The sequence below is a fragment of the Labeo rohita genome, chromosome 1 (assembly GCF_022985175.1).
Source record: "Labeo rohita strain BAU-BD-2019 chromosome 1, IGBB_LRoh.1.0, whole genome shotgun sequence".
Lineage (NCBI taxonomy): Eukaryota > Metazoa > Chordata > Actinopteri > Cypriniformes > Cyprinidae > Labeo > Labeo rohita.
This window is the reverse complement of record NC_066869.1, coordinates 31,436,510-31,454,371: the sequence shown is the minus strand read 5'-3', so window position 1 is coordinate 31,454,371 and position 17,862 is coordinate 31,436,510. Positions and strand designations below refer to the sequence as shown.

At 35.4% G+C, this 17,862-nt stretch overlaps 1 protein-coding gene across 1 annotated transcript; it reads left to right on the top strand.

Moving 5' to 3' along the window:
- The first annotated feature begins 9,630 nt into the window (after positions 1 to 9,630).
- Positions 9,631 to 13,787, top strand: LOC127168747 (protocadherin-8). Its single transcript, XM_051115808.1, has 3 exons — positions 9,631 to 12,295; positions 12,379 to 12,583; positions 13,451 to 13,787. The coding sequence occupies exons 1-3, from the start codon at positions 9,857 to 9,859 to the stop codon at positions 13,684 to 13,686; spliced, it is 2,880 nt and encodes a 959-aa protein (XP_050971765.1). The 5' UTR covers positions 9,631 to 9,856; the 3' UTR covers positions 13,687 to 13,787.
- The last annotated feature ends 4,075 nt before the right edge of the window (positions 13,788 to 17,862 follow it).

Genomic DNA, 17,862 nt, shown 5'->3' with positions numbered 1-17,862 from the left:
TTTCTTTCACCAGGAAATAAAAGTAAAAATACTGACTCCAAGCTTTTGAATGGTATAGTGTATAATGTTACAAAAGCTTTTTATTTCAGATCAATGCTGAACTTTACATCTTTTGATTCATCAAAGAATCCTGAAAAAAATGTACTCAACTGTTTTAAATATTTATAATAATAAATGTTTATTGAACAGCATACTAGAATGATTTCTGAAGCATCATGTGACACTGAAGACTGGAGTAATGATGCTGTAAAATGTAACTTTTTGTATATATTACAATATATTACTTTTAAAATATATTCAACTATAAAGCAGTTATTTTAAATAGTAAAAATATTTTACAGTATTACTGCTTTTGCTGTATTTTGATCATATAAATGCAGGCTTGGTGAGTAGAAAAGAAATACAAATAAAAATAATAATAATAATAATAATAAAAAACCTACTGCTCAAAATTTTTGACTGGTAGTGTAAATCAACCATGTGTAGTTGGATGGAAACCAAACTTTAAAATTTTTAAAAAAGGTGATTATTCCCAAGCATATTCCAAGGCCTATTCTAAAGCCATGACTGGTTGGTGTTAAGTAAAGCAATGAGTGTTTGCACAAGTGAGGTGTTAGTGTGAGGCACTAATGAATTAGTACAGCATTTTGATTGGTTGTGTTTGAAAAAGGAAATCAAGATAATTCCTGTTACATTTTTGTGTGTTACACAGAGAATTGTTTGTTGTATTTTGCAAAAAGAGTTTTATGAAATTGAAAACTAAGACAAAGGCAGAGAATTAACGTATGGTTTTGCAGATTTTGTGTGTGGTTCTGGTGTTTAAGTGTCAGGTTTCAGAAACTGTGTGACAAGAAAAGATTTTGTGTGTAAGCAGTTGAAAAAAACTGTAATAATTTTATTTAAAGACATTTTAAATTGATCAAAAGTAAGGATAAAGACATTTATAATGTTACAAAAGATTTCTATTTCAGATTAATGCTGTTTTTCTGAACTTTCTGTTCATCAAAGAAACCTGCAAAAAAAATTCTACTGAGCTGTTTTCAACACTGACTGGAGTAAAGATGCTAAAAAAATCACAGGAAATAATTAAAATTACATATTAAAATGTAAAAAAAAATTGCTTTCTTGTTAACTGTGAATTTTTCAACATCTCTCTGCCAATTACTTTCAATCTTGTACAGAAATGTACATAGGAGCTCATGAAAGAAGAGCTTTAAGTTTTGATTCACTGTGTGTATATGATATATCCAAAAATATAGTATTAAGGCAAAGGTGTTAGCAACCTAAGACAAATGTTTGCTTTTGAGATGTGTTTGTGATTTTTTAATGCAGTGCTTCATTTTGCAAGAGATGTAAGGCATTTTGCATTTTGTGTGTGCAATTCTTGGATTTGTGTGTAAAGATTGAGCACAGCAGTGTGTAAGTGGTTCAAACAGAATCCGACTGCATGAACAATGTGTACCAACAGTACCAAAACTGTGTTTTGTAAAATTATTGTAAAGTTTTGAAAGGAGTGTTTCATTCTGCAAAAGATCTGAGATGTTCTGCTGCTTGTGTGTGTAGATGTTTGAGTTATGTGTAGTGTTTTGACAAAAAGAGCCTTGTTTTTAAAAATGTACCTAAGCAACTGTAAAAAACTGTAGGACAAATACAAAGTGTTCAGCTTACTGTGTTAACTGTTCTGAGAACAGTGCACTGAGTTTGAAGAGATGTGTCAAATCGATTGAGAAAAACTGTAATGTATACAGCAAACACACACACGAATATATGCAAATATAGAGTGGTGGCCAAAATTAGGCTATTAGAACACTAGTATTTTCACCAGCTACAGGGGTGAGCGGGGCACATAGTTGTAACACGCGTGGTTTAAATATTTCCAAACACTCTAGCGTAACCAAATTTATGGCGTTTACTAGTTGCCATAGCAACACTATACAGAGAAAAAAGTGCGCCAAAATTCAAGTTGCGCTGCGCTCGCTTTTACTACAAGATAGGCTGCATTATTCGTGCTATCTAAACATAAAATGGATGATCAAAAGTTCGGAGACTATGCACATGATAAACAACGTTAGTCTGTTTGTGTAATGATGCAGTAGCGCTCCTAATTTGACAGACAGCTCTCGTTAAACCCGTAAAGTGAAAGTGAAATCCGTCTCCTTGGTTACGTTCAAGCTATGGACAAAATAAAAACAGTTTTGGAAAGGACTTGAATCCAGCTTTCATATTGTATCAAAACCTAAAAAAGGTCAAATTTCACCATGTGTTGGGTTTTCCTAGATCGCATATGTGTGTGTGTGTGTGTGTGTGTCCACACTGTGCTGTAAAAGACTGATCTGTAGTTATCAGAAAAGATTTTGCTGCTAAAGATGGCACAAACTAATTTTTAATTTAAAGGAGTGATTAGATTTGATGTTAAAATTTACTTTTAATAAATGAATTACTATAGAAAAAAAAACCACAATGCTTTATTTTGCAGTAAAGTTTAATTGTTTGGTTAATATAATTTTGTGTTTGGATGGCTGTGCTAATTGTTTTGAGAACAAGTACCCTGCATTGGAGAAAAGTGTCAAATCGATTGAGAAAAATCTGTAATCGAGACATCATCAGCAGTATTGGTATCAAAAATACTGGCCTTTGTGTGATTAATTGACAGACAACACTAACATTAACCTTTGTTAAATGTTTCTGTTTGTAATATTAATTCACTTTACTGCTGAAAATGCATTTAAATTTAATTTCTAATTTTTGAGAATCCCACTAGAAGAGATGGGATGGCCACCAACCCCTTTTCCCATCTTCAAGTTTTCAGTTCAATAATAAGGCCCTCAAATGAAATTAATTGAATAGCCCTGCCCTAGTTTATTGGAATAGTGTTGCATCTTACAAAACATAGCACTCTTCTGATTCTTCTGATTGGCAGAATAAATCCAATAAAATGATATTCCTGCCACAAATATTGTATCTACACTACTCGAAAAAGAAACTGCATTACCTCACCTATCTGTGATAAATGTGATAAACTCGTTTGATGCTGATCTGTCCCAAATTTTCTTCCGAATCCAAAATACAGATTGGTATGAAATGTTAAATATACTTTCAGGAATATTTAGCAAATCAAACCAGACCCTATATTCATTTTTCTGTAACTTTATTATCTCATGCACACACTATTTAGAGAGAAATCACACACTGCATACAGTTTAAATACAGCCAAGAAGTTGCTACTGCTTTTCTGCATGGAAGAAAACCAAGGCTTCTACGGTTAAATTATGAGGGATCATGCAAATCATGCAAATGTCATTTTTTATGTAGTACTGACCTGAACAAAATATTTTACATAAAAGACGTTTTTTACATATACGTCCCCAAGAGAAAATAATAATTGAATTTATAAAAATTACTCAGTTCAAAAGTTTACACTTGATTCTTAATACTGTGTTGTTACGAATGATCCACATTTGATCCTTTTTTTTTTTTTTTCTCGATAGTTAACATTTTGCAGATTATCTGCAAGGTGTATGTAAACTTTTGACAATATATGTGTTTGTGTGTGTAAACACAGAATGCTTTCCTCTGTCTAAACCATTTTATTCATTGAGAGATCATCCACAGAGCTGTTCATGAACTGTAATGTGGCACAGTGGAGCAGTTGTGAGATCCAGGGACAGCCTAAAGGGACAGTGACCGTGGAATAGGGGGAGTTTATAGCGACATATGGCCAGGGTGAGGGTCAGACAAATAAAATGTTGCCCAGCTGGAACAATAGTTAACAACAACTTGAATGAAATTCTAACACATCCAAACAGAGTCATAAAATAGATCTCAGGAGGGCGGGTCTCCTCCTCTTGTGTGTGTATGTGCAGGGATGCAGGGTGTGCGGACCATTGTGTGAGTGTGTGTGGTGAGTTTTGAAAAGAGACCAGACACACCTCTTTTCCTTCCAGCTCATTACTATCTTTGTTCATGAGCAGAATGTGGGGTTTGTCTCAGTCTACCCAGCAATCTGTGCCTTCAAACTGCGCCAGCCTTCTAATGGATTTCTAGTTGTTATTTAAAGCTGTTTTTTATGTGTGCCTATGCATTCATTTTCTTTCTCTTTACAGACACTTTTTTTGTTCCCATTCTGCACTCTCTTCCTGAGAATGTTTCTCTGACCTAAACCCAAAATTTAAATTTTATTTAGTGCATTCTGCTAAAGTGGTAACTTATACCTTTATTTATGTTATAAGAGTGTTATAACTTGTATGTCTAAATTTATCATACAAAGAATATTTGTATGCATAGACTATGCATTGAGTGAATGTGTCAGTATTTGGAGTTATGAACATGTTTGTATTACAGGCAAGTATTTAGTGTTGGGGCTTAGGTATGATGCTAGAATCAATACCTCAGGTAATAAATAACCAAACTAAAAAAGTGAACTGAAAACAGTCCATGAAACTGTTGCTTGTTTTCAAGTATAAATACACAAACAACATAGGAAATGAGGAAACATGAGGAAACAAGATTATAAGTCATACAGAATGATCTTTTTTGAAAATCTAAAATAGCAGAAACTTTTGTGTGATGGGTAGGTTCCCAGCAAGCAATAGCCATCATTTTACCGTCTCGGTTAACTATAGACCCGATATAGTCCGGCTATGTGTAACCCCCTTCTAGCCCAAAAACCTTGAATTTTGATACATTTTTTGTCAAAATAACTTGTGAGATCTATATTTCATGACGTAAGCAAAGTGAACAGTGTTTACAATGTGTTTGGTTTCATTTTTTTGACATGTTCTATGCGTAGCCTGTTTGTAGCCAAGATTTAGCTCTTAGTCAGACCGGCTAGCCCACTCATAGTCAAATCTGATGCATTGTAGTTTTTGGCCAGGCAGCGGATGAGATGGTTGATATACCATCATGTTTGCAGGGTCAATAATATCTACAAAGACGTAAGTGTCATTTCATGACATGGTATATATGTAGTCACGATTTAGCTCTGAGTTGGATGGGCTACGTGTAGTCTGCTTTTAGCCCAACCGGCGAAATCGAGGCAATCAGTGGTCTAATTTTAACGGCTAGGCTATAGCCCAATATCAGACCAGCGGTGAGCATGGCCAGAATAGTCTTAAAATTGTTTACATGTCATTTTTCCCACGCAGCTTATTATTAAATGCAAGTAAACTTTTGAAACATTTAAATGAGCATTATTTTATATTTTATTTAATTATTTTATAGCATTATTAAATATAGCATTATTAATTATGCCAAAATAATGCTAATTTAAATGTTTCAAAAGTTTAATTGCCTTTAATTATATGATGTCATGCATCCCACCAGCTGTTAAATGTAACATTCATACACATTATTATACGATATTATTTGACTGTCTTTCAATTTACAAACAAATATGCAATTACAATTCCCAACCGCTAGATGGCAAATGTAGCCCTACTGAGACATGACTACTGGCAACCCGAGACTTGAAAGTTAGTAAAGCTCACTGTTCACTAATTTTGACAACATCTTTGACAACAGTCAATCATTTATTTTAACTATTATATTGAATTTATGACTAAACAGTGGCTTGTTACATACAGAGAAAGCATGAGCTAATTGAATAAAATATCTTTGCAACTGTACAAGTACAATAAGATTTAGTTTGAAACTTCCAAATTGATACTAAAGCTCAAAAATAGAAATAATTTCAAATTGCAATATAAAATTTTCAGTTATAAAAAAGTTTGCAGCCGTATTAAAATAGTGCAAATAGCTAAGATGTGCAATGCAGCATTAAAACCTAACAGGTATAATCAGAAAACATAGTAATTAAAAGAAGGGGTGAATTTATTATTTCATGTACATTTGAGGTTAATGTGTGTACTGGGCTACATTTTAGTTACAGCAGCTATCACTGTGTTGTCATGAAATTAGTTGTGCCAGACAATTTTGGACACTTTTACACTGACGCATATAATACTACCTGCCTGACATTGGCATGTGTTATTCAGCTGTCAAAGTTGTGCAGAAATAAAGGAAGAAACCTCAAAGACAGTGCCAGAAGGATGCTGGAAAGGTAAAGTCTTCAAAATGTGCCACATTAATCAAACATTGTGGTGTCAATACATAATAAGTTACAGCGCAAATCAGAAATGTAAAAAATAATTCCTTTACTGGTCATTTTAAAATGTCAAACTTTGTCCGCAATTGTTAACCACTTCAATCTGTATTGTATTTTAAGGTTTTTAAAATTCCCTCATGTCCAAATTCAACATTAAGGAGGTGGTCAGATGTAGAAGGAGGCATTTGAAAAGACTGCACTGTTCTCTCTGTCACAATTAGTGAAATTAAAGTAAAAAATTGTGTCAAAAAAAGCTTTTCTTATGCTATTTTTTTTTTTTTTTTTTTTCTTATTTGGCAGATGCAGTGATGACCAACTTCCCGGCAACAACAGAGTTGTACTTGAGGAAAGCAATTGGGAAGCATTTTATACAAGAAAAAAAAAACAATAATTAATAATTTCCTTTGAGTTCACTGTTAGTTGTTTTATTTGTTACAATAAGTAAACCAACAAAATGATTAATCTTTTTTTTTTACGTTGTCATTTGTCCGCAATGTTTTAATGTTAAGTGTGATAACATGCTCTTGATTTGTATTATTTATTTATTTTAAATATCTTAAGGTATTTAATATATATATATATATATATATATATATTTCATTATCTTAAGTTGTTAAATTCCATATGTTTATCATAATATTTATATTTAAGTGTAATGTATATATAATATTTTATTTTGTCATTAATTCTTTTGCATTTTTATCATTTTGTATTGTCTTATGTTGTTGATGTTATTTTTCTTAATAAAAGCTGTATATGTAGTTTGTTTGGATGGATGGCCATTTTGTTGTGTTTTAGATGTATATATGTAGGCATTCATTAGCTGTCTATTTGATGGCTAGTCTATTCTCGGGCTATGGTTAGACGTCTATTAAATTTTCACTGTCAGCCCAAATTCAGTCTTGTTTTAGCCTAGACCCATATTCACTGTCTATTAGACGTATACATGTAGTCATTCAGTAGTGGTCTAACTGACGTCTTTTGAAGGCAAAATTGCTTGCTGGGTTTAGGGGTAGAGTTATGGTAAGGAGATAGAAAATAGTGTTTGTACTTCATAAAAACCATCTATGAAATGTCCCCATAAAACATGGAAACCAGTGTGTGTGTGTGCGTGTGTGTGTACTTGTTTTTGCTACATAGTGGGGACCAAATGTCCCCACAAGGATAGTAAATCCTGAAATTTTTTACATTGTGGGGACCAGCCTGCGGTCCCCCCACCCCACCTTCTCTCCCACCTTCTTTTTTTTTTGTTAAAAAATTATTAAAAATAGTAAATGATGTTTATCTGAAAGTGTAATGATGCAAACATGTTTTCTGTGAGGGCTAGGTTTAGGGTTAGGGTTGGGTTAGGGGATAGACAATATCGTTTGGTCAGTATAAAATCTATAGAAGTCTATGGAAAGTCCCCACAGTTCACTAAAACAAACGTGTGTGTGTGTGTGTGTGTGTGTGTAAATTTAAGCGATTAGTCATCACCCCCAAGCACCTTCATAAGTCTTCTCTAATGCTTTTATGCTTGATGAAAAGTCCAGATCTCCTAATTATCATACCAAAAGACTTATGCTCCCCCCACCCCACCTTCTCTCTCTCTCTCTCTCTCTCTCTCTCTAAAAAAAAAAAAAAAAAAAAAAAAAAAAAAAAGGTTCAGACAACAACTCTCATGAGTGCATGAGAACAAATGCCCTCACAATGGCACGGTCACTATGCCTTTCGAAAGTCTTTAAACATGCAAATAGACCTTGAATACGTGATTCTTTCAGAATCTAATACCGCTATTGTGAAACTCGTGAGCAGACACCAAGAATGACGTGTGAATCACGAGAGAGAATATTTATTAATACTTAAGTAGTTTAGAAGTAACTGAGTGTCAGAAGGTCTCACAGGCAGTTTTAAGAACAATTCAGCGTATAACGTTTTATTCCTAAAAACTATCACTAAGAGATTCATGTATTTGTTTATTGTGTGTATAGTACATTGCACGCCGTTTTGAAGAATGTAATTTTGGAATATCTATACCCTAATATTTCACACTCAAACTGTAAAACTGGACTTAATATTTGTGATTTTTAATCTATGCTTTAACTGACAAATAATAACTTGGTACATATATACCCTATATATAGTATACACTATAGTGAGCGGGGTACGGATGAAACACATTGTACCAGTTGTCCCGCAGCAGAATATTTTGTCAGATAGCCTACTGTCAAGTCCCACATGTGAAATGCATTTATAAACTCCACAACAACATCTGCCACTACAATTAGTAAAGTAAATTATTAAATTACGTTGATTAATGAGTATGTTATGTTATGTTAACCGTCAATTAATTTGAATTTATTTATTTTTCAGTGTTTCGCCAATGAACCATGGTTCGGCTATATGTTCAGCTATTGCATAGCAAATTATCGGAGCATATAATAAAGAACGTGATCAAAACGTAGAGCTACACTCTAAAAATAATGCTAAATAGCACTAAAATTGTTCTTTGGCTCATAATCATTTGGGAACCACTTAAAGTGCATAGCAGCTATATCTTTAAAGATGGTGCTATATAGCACCTTAACCACCCCAAAGAACTGCTGAAGAACAATTACAGGTTCTTTATAGGTGCTATATAGCACTTAAATTGGTTCCCCTATTATCAGTCCAAACATGATACATTTTAGATTCAATATTATCTTTAAAACAGACAAGAGCAAGAGGAAAAAATATCGCCCAATCATTTCGCATCTTGCATCTCGAGCGCACTGTGTGACAGATGGATACCAACTGATTCTTTGTGGCTCAGTTAAATAGCAAGTGTTCCCCAATGAAGGGGAAACCAACAAATAGAAAATCTCTTAAATAGCCGTGAAGATCTCAGTTGCGCTCTAAATGCGTTTTAATAGGGGCTTTAAGTCGGGGGCAATTCATTGGCCAGCTTCATTTAGTCAAAAGAGTGCACATGGCGCTGCCTTATTATGTATAGCTTAAGCGCAGACCTGAGAACTCCAGGAACTTCATCTCTCTCCGGCTGTCATTGCAAAATAAGACAGACGCTGACGTCGCCATTGGGATACCCCACTAAGCTATTGTATACTTGTGCTAACGAGGGGTTCATAAGTCTTTGATATAATCAGGCTATTGAAATCCCTTTAAATATCCTGCCGCTTCAAATAAATCCTATTTGAAAAGCACTTTTTACACCTGCCACAGCAGGCGAGATTGGTGAGAAAAAAGCTACAACCACACTGACATGCATGTTAAACCAGTTTTCGCACGTGAAGCATCTTATAATTTTAACATTTGACTTATCACCATTGATGAATGCTATGTAAGTATTTGGGAGGAATAATACAAAAGTGATCACTACAAAGTTGGGTTATTTTTAATCCAATGACATACAACTACTTTGCAATTAATAAGCCTACGTAATAATTTAGCTCAAGAATCATGTCTTGAATTAAAATCACTCTCCTTCTCCCTCCTCTCTCTTTATAAAATGTAGGTACTAGTGCCCATAGGAATCAAAGTGTCTGCTTTATGGCATTTCTTAACGAGTTTACTTTTAAAAGACCTTTTTTCAAAGCAGGGATTGGTCACACTTGATCTCATTTGCATGAAGATGTCTATAAATCACCCACTGCAGTTTTGTCGAACTGCGCGTAGAGCTTGGCATACATGACAGAGAAACAAAATACATTTTCACTGGAAAGCTGTTTGTTTTAAAATATTTTCCTTAATTAAAGTTACATATAGCTGTAAATCATTATGAGAAGGACTTCTAGCAGTCGAGTTTTGTGGCATTGGTGGGCAATGGCTGTTGCCTTTGTGTCACTGTCTTTTCTGTCTACTGTAGCAGCGGCAATGACCATGAAATATCAGACATATGAAGAGGCAGCTCTATCCACTGTCATCGGAAACCTGGCAAAGGATATGTCCTTAAATTTCTCCGATAGCTCTAAGACCAGTTTCAGAATGATGAAGCAGTTCAATGCATCTTTTATCAGACTCCGAGAAAGCGACGGACAGCTAACAATTGGAGAACGAATAGACAGAGAAAAAATATGTAAGCATACAATCAAGTGTCTCATTGCATTCGACGTTGTGAGTGTCTCGAATGAGCAATTTAAATTAATTCATATTGAAGTGGAAGTAAAGGACATCAACGACCACGCTCCCGAGTTCCCCAGAAAGGAATCCACTTTGGAAATTTCAGAAAACGCAGCACTCGGCACTAGAATTCTTTTGGATGTTGCTATGGACGAGGACGTGGGTTCGAACTACATTCAAAGTTATCAAGTATCAGTCAACAGTCACTTTACCATTGATGTGCTGACCAGAGCTGATGGAATTAAATACGCAGAGTTGGTACTAATGAAAGAATTAGACAGGGAGACACATGCCTCCTATGTTTTGGAGCTCGTCGCAACAGACGGAGGAAATCCAACAAGGTCCACCAGCACAAAAATCAATGTCAAAGTAAAAGACTTTAATGACAATAGCCCAGTGTTCGACCGGAACAGTTTTTCAGTTGATATACTGGAGGACGCGCCAGTGGGATTCTTGCTTGTGGACTTTAACGCGGTTGATCCAGACGAGGGTTTGAATGGGGAAGTTGTGTATGGGTTCGGAAAGCAGGTGCCCTCGGAGATCCGGCAGCGTTTCAATGTTGACCGAAAATCCGGTCAGCTGACGCTCGAGAGCCCGATTGATTTTGAGAGCAAGAAAACCTATGAGTTCGATATACAGGCATCCGACTTGGGTCCTAATCCGAGCTCATCCATCTGTAAAGTAGTTGTTCATGTGCAGGATGTGAATGACAACGCACCAGAAATCACCATTACCCCCATGACCTCAGTCACCGCGGGAATAGCGTACATCACAGAGGCTGCTGCTAAAGAAAGCTTTGTGGCTCTTGTCAGTATCGCGGACAAAGACTCGGGCGCCAACGGAGATATTCATTGTACCCTCTATGGACACAATCACTTCAAACTCCAGCAAGCCTACGAGGACAGCTTTATGATTGTAACGACATCTCCACTTGATAGAGAAAAAATCGCAGAGTATAACTTAACGGTTGTAGCCGAAGACTTAGGATCACCTCCGTTCAGAACAAGTAAGCAGTATACTATAAGGTTAAGTGATGAGAATGATAACGCCCCTGTGTTCAGTAAACCAGTCTTTGAAGTCTCCTTGATGGAGAACAACGCACCAGGCGCATATATCACAACTGTGGTGGCCAGAGACCTTGACCAAGGGCAAAACAGCAAAATTAGCTATAAACTCTCGGACACCTACATCATAGGCTCTCCGGTGTCAACTTTTGTCTCTCTAGATCCAGCTACAGGCTCGCTCTATGCGCTCAGAAGTTTCAACTTTGAGGTCCTTAAACAGCTACAGCTACGTATTCAGGCAAGTGACGGAGGCTCGCCACAACTCCAAGGCAGTGCGATCATTAATCTAAAGATAGTTGATCAGAACGACAACGCTCCTTCTATCACACAGCCTGCGCTCATCAATAATTCTGCTGAGGTTCTGCTGCCCAAAGACGCGCCTTCAGGTTACGTTATAACCCAGGTACATGCTAGGGATGCTGACGAAGGTGTCAACGCGGAATTGTCGTTCAGAATCTCCGAAGATGTCGCTTCTATGTTCTCTATTAACAGAGCCACAGGAGAAATTTATCTGAATCATGAACTAAATTACGAAGTTTATGAGAACTTGAGAATAACAGTAATAGTCAGTGACAACGGGAGACCTTCCCTAACTACAGCATTCGCTATCAATTTCATAATGGCAGGATCTCTCCCCAGTGACCGCAATGTATTCAGGCACAACATAGATGAGGAGACTCAGGAAGGGGATCATTCAATAATTATAATTGTCGTTCTGGCGGGGAGCTGCGCATTACTTCTTGTAGCCATTATTATAATAGCGACCACTTGTAATAAAGGAAAAGTGGATAATCGAGGCCACAGCCATTCTGGAAAGGAGGACAGAGTTCAGGAGAAGGGAAACCACAGTGACCCTCTAATTTCAATTCACAGTGACATCGTTTTTGATATTCACCCTTACTCAAACAAGACAACTTTTTCTGGCTTGATCCAGAGAGGCAGTGACATATCCTGCAGCTCTGAAGATGGTACGTGTGTCTCTGAAGGAAGTCCATGTGAACTAGGGGACAAAAGCCTCGGTGTCAAGTCAGAGGTAAGCCTGAGTCTAGAATGTGAATTCTGCATTTAATGTCTTTATATGGTTCTTCTCAAATATTGTTCTGTTTTTTTTTAAAGGGGTTTTCCACTGTACCTAGTTATAGTAAAGATGCAATGAGACAGATTCGAATTTGGAAAGGCACCTCGTACGCAACTATATCAGCACGAGAGCCTCATAGTGGAAAGGACAGCGGAATTGGAGACAGCGACTTCAATGACAGTGATTCAGATATAAGCTGCGATGGCATGAGAAAAGACGAGCATCAAAACAATACTCAAAACGGTAGGTCTAAGCATCAGTGGTGCCAAAACGTGTGTGTTCGTGTAAAGTTCTATACATAGTGACAAAACTAAATGTAAAAGACTAAGCTTTATAAATCTGTACAGTTGTGGAGATGTGCTTGAGCTTTATAACCTAGGAAAAGTTCCATGCTTTTATTTTAAAATATATTTTTAAAATGACCTTTAATATAACGGAAAGCGTTCTGGAGATTATGTAAACTGTAATTTGACATGAAGATATGATTAGCAGTAGTATATACTAAGGAAGCAATAAATGTAAAAGTAGTAAATAACATGGTAAATACTTTTTAATCTTTTTACAAAAATGTAAATTCAGTCTTGTGAAATTTGATTTGTGTGACCATTCACAAGCTCAGCAGAGCATGTGAGGATAGTTATTTCATAACTGCATTCTGTCCGAATATGAAAAAGCAAATGAAAAGTTATGTTAAAGTTATGCTTATGATAAAAGCCTGGAGATTCATCCCTTCAGAATTTACTGTCTGATTTACTTATTATGTTCTTTTTTGGATAGGCATGTTGTGGCTCTTTTGCAAGTAGGTGTTGCTGCTATAGGAATTTAGTAGGTCTGTATATAAGATGCCTGTTTTTTTGTTTTTTTCTTAGTGCAGGGTGAAAAAGCATCTTGGCAAAAAATATCAAGTCTTAAGAACACAGAAAATACAGTAACTTATATCAGACATGTGGTTTTATGGAAAGCCAAAAGAACAACTGGATATATTAATATTCATCTGACATAGATTATGAGGGTTCTACTAAGCATTTGCTATAACACCTCTACATTGGCATAACATCTGTATAGATAGGCTTATACGTATCAATAATGATATTCTTTTTCTTTCTCAAGGTCTGTGGGCATGCACAAGCGAGTGCAAGATTTTGGGGCATTCAGACCACTGCTGGAGTCCAACTGCTTCCAGGACAAACTGCAATTTAGCACATTCATTTACTAAGAAAGTTTCACTTTCACAAGACACTCTCAGGAGGGAAAACTACAACCAAGCCCACATTCCAAAAACGGTGGGATTGCAGAGTGTCTGTAAGAAAGTACTGGACAGAGAATACGACTATATAACCAGTTAATTCACCTCAAAAGGTTAGGGTGCATCAAACTGAAAATACTACATTCCAGGTGTTTTCAAAAACAGCAACACATTGTCTCAAAAATGAAGTGTAAAGAGCAGTTAAACAACCCTTTAGAATGAACAAAACCAGCCATACTGACAGCTGTTTACAAAAAAAAGTTTGTTGCTGTTATGCAGATTTTCAGTCAGCCGACCTAGTAAAGAATAATAATTTAAGTCCTTTTTTTGTAAATGTAAATGTAAATATTTTTTTTAAGATTAAAATTATATAGCCTACTTGATTTCAAAAGAATGTTGATTTTGCTTTTCACAGTTCAAAATGGTTGTTAATGAAGTAAACAAATGTGTTTATATATTTATTTGTATAATATGTTTGTAATGTTTGTGTTGCACTTAGTTATATGCCTCATTGTAATTATTAATGAACATTTTTAAATTTGCAAAAAGGAATTCAATTTTAGTGATGAAAATGTGCTGTACATTTCAAAGACAGATTATCTGTAAATAAATAATATTAATAATTGTCTGATGAATCAGTATTTTTTAAAGTCCTGATAATAAAATTTTGTAATTAGAGTAACAGTGCCGCAGAGCAGGGTGTCTGATATGCCACACTGATATGAATTTGTGCTTTAAAAATGCAACTGAGACTTAATACTATGGTAAGCCATTTTAACATTTAACCTATAACCCTTACTAGGGTCTATTTTGATGCTGCTAGTACTTTTTTTTTTTTTTTGGATACTAGTATTTTTTCCATTTACTAGAATTAATATAATAAAAACTCACCTACTTATAGCTTTCTAGTAACCCTTCAGACCTTGATTAGCTTGTTCAGGTGTGTTTGATTAGGGTTGAAGCAAAACTCTGAAGGGCTGCGGCTCTTCAGAACCGACGTTCACCACCCCTGTTCTAGTGCTTATTCTTTAGGTACTAGTGTCTTTTGTAATGTTACTATTCATTAGATACTAATTCTTATTTATTAGACACTAGTACTTATTCCAATAGTGACTAGTATTTAATTATACTTATTTTTAAAGAAAAAATAGAACTAGTAGCTGTTTATTTTTAATTACTTGTTACTTTTTAAAACAAAGATATCCTGAACTTAATAGATACTTTTTACATTTGCATTTCTGCCCAGTAGCTTTTGAAGCTATAAAGATTCAAATATGTAGTATTGTAACTACATGTTTGAAACAAATCCCACACTTCATAGGGAAGTGTTGCTTTCCCAACTCATTGTATTCACATCAATAAACTAAGATTAATTCAAGATCACTTGGATTAATTAAAGTTATTAGAATTGTTATAACATGTGAAGCATAGTTATAGAACAAGTAATGTCACCATTGGCATATAATGGACAAAGATGGCTAAAGTCAACAGATTTTAGTAGCAGACCTACCAATCACTGTTTAAAAATAACAATGATGCTGACATACAGTTATGTAAATCATTTTCCTCCTCCTGTAATTTGGCTCAGAATCTCAGGGGGAAATTGTCATTTTGACCCCTCTCTACAAAATAGTGTACTGCTCAGTAAATAAACCTCCATAAGATTTAATATTTATTTTGGTTCCATCACTATACATGTTCATCTATCTTCAGAAAAATATTAACAAAATAAAAAAATTGAGCCAGGGGAGTTTCTAAAATTTGGTTGATTGACACGGTATGACCCTGTCAGTTATGCTAAGTTATATGTTAATGACCCTGGGAATCACCAGGGTTTATGGTGTAGCCACAATCACCAGGTTCATTTTGCATCAGGCAAAACTATTTTATCATTACAAAATGTCCTTTAAATTAAAGACTATTGTTACGCTCTGAAAGCGTAAACCAATTGAGCACAATATAATAAAGCTTAAACGAGCCACTTTACCTAATGGGCCACTTTACCTTAATACTTCCTCTATAATGAATATATAGTAATATGAATATAAATGTGGATGATACCATTGCAATTACCTGAGCAGTTCAATGAAATATAGTACAGGCTGATTTATTGCACAGCCTGGTTTCTGTCTTCTGTGCAGTAAATACAGCCTATGCAACAGCCAGCCATAATGAAGAAACGTTGTTGTGTCTAACTTGCAGAGCGGTACATCAGACAAACATTTATTCTGCATGATGGGACAGACAGTAAAGTCAGGTTGAGTTGAAAAGTGGCTTTTCAGGGCCGCCCACGCACAAATATTAAAGCATAAGCTCTCTTTTTACCCATGATCAAAAATAGGAAAAATCTGGCTTAATTTTTTTTTTTCCATTTTCAAACAGAACGAAATCATCATCATCATCATCATCATCATCATCATCATCATCATAATACAATCAAACCGTTTGTCATTTTTCTTTTATTTTTTTCTGTTAGTATTTCGATTTGCTGTTAAATCAAACTTATGCCATCCAAATAATATCCCAAGTCCAGAGTCGATTATTCAGAAATAACAGCTTTTGATCATCTTAAATTATATCCTCTGGGTCTGAGTGCAGTTTGTAGACAGATTAATCCTAATAAATATACCGCTACAATTGAAACCATTACATTAAAATACTTAAAACAGTGTATTTCTATAACTTCAGCAACGTGGACGTCCTCCTTTATGTCAGGACTGTGGCGAAGGCAGCGCGGACAATCGCTTAGCTCGCTCACATAATGTAACCATATATCTTCTATAACGGGAAAATCATATCGTTTTTATGACATAATATGTCGTTTTAACGAGAAAAGATCTCGTTATTACGACATAGCTGAGTGGAAAAAAATATGTGTGTGGCAGCAATGCGTCACCGCGCTGTAAGAATCACGTCTCTGGTTTACTACGGTGCTTTGCCAGAAAGTGTCGCAAATGAAGAGAAACAAAAGTTAGAATTGCCTGTTATAAACTCACAGTTGCGAGTTATGAAGTCAGAATTGCGAGATATAAAGTCGCAATTGCGAGAAAAAAAGTCAGAATTGCGAGATAAAAAGTCGCAATTGCAAGAAAAAAAAAGTCAGAATTTTATCTCGCAATTGCGCGTTTATATCTCGCAATTCTGACTTTATATCTCGCAATTGCGATTTATATCTCACAATTCTAAGAAAAAAAGTCAGAATTGAGAGCTTGTATCTCGCAATTCGGAGAAAAAAAGTCGCAATATTTTATTATATATTTTTATTTAGTGGCGGAAACGGGCTTCCATAGCGCAGTGCTAATGCACAAACTGCTCCTTTTAAACTGAGGCCTGTAGTGCATGCGCCGCCCACTGACATCATAGGTTCCCTTCAGTGTTGGGGAGTAACTAGTTACATGTAACGGAATTACGTAATTTAATTACAAAATAAATGTAATTGTAATTAGTTACAGTTACTGAGAAAAAATGTGTAATTAGTTACTTTTGAAAAATGCCAGTGATTACAAAGGGGATTACATCTGAATGTTTTCACACACCCACCCACACTTACAGATTCAGTTGACTTCTTTCATAAATTGCATTGACTGCTCTAAAATGAGACACCAATGTTTCAGGAGTTTAGGACACAGAATAGGACACATGCTTGTTCGATAACTGTTTTATTTCCTATCTGGGTTTATGCATAAACTTTGTTTTTTAAGATTGTTTTTTCCAAGGCATTGTTAGATGCTAGTGTTTTCTGTCATAACTATTCAAACATTTGATTTCAAACCCAGTATCATAGCTATTAAACTATTTCTTGTTATGATTTCAAATCTTTATTTAACCTCTCAATGATCTCAAAATAAATAAGAGTCTGAATATAATAAGTCTGAATTTGTGGCATCGGTGCCAATAGCCTTGTGGTTAGCGCGCCGACATACAGTGCAACTGTGCTCACGGTGACCCGAGTTGGATTCCCGTCTCAAGGCCCATTCGCCGATCCCGCTCCCCTCTCTCCTCCCAGCTCTTTCCTGTCATCTCTCTACTGTCATATCACAATAAAAAGCATAACAAAAAAGCATATAAAAAAATCCTTAGGACCTCTAGATGGAACAGCAGTGGCTGAAACAAAGAAAGCCCACAAAGATCCAGAAATACATTTTTGTTATTAAAATTTAAGTTTCAGTGTATTTTCACCCTCTTTGTTAAAAACAGAAATAAATTACATTTCTATTTCTTTAACATGAAATCTGATGGACAAATATTGATATGGAAGAGACCAAGGGCACCCAAC

Coding starts and splice junctions, on each gene's coding strand:
- LOC127168747 (XM_051115808.1), top strand. CDS start 9,857: ATGAGAAGGACTTCTAGCAGTCGAGTTTTGTGGCATTGGTGGGCAATG. Junction 12,296..12,378: donor GCCTCGGTGTCAAGTCAGAG/GTAAGCCTGAGT, acceptor TTTTTTTTAAAG/GGGTTTTCCACTGTACCTAG. Junction 12,584..13,450: donor TCAAAACAATACTCAAAACG/GTAGGTCTAAGC, acceptor TTCTTTCTCAAG/GTCTGTGGGCATGCACAAGC.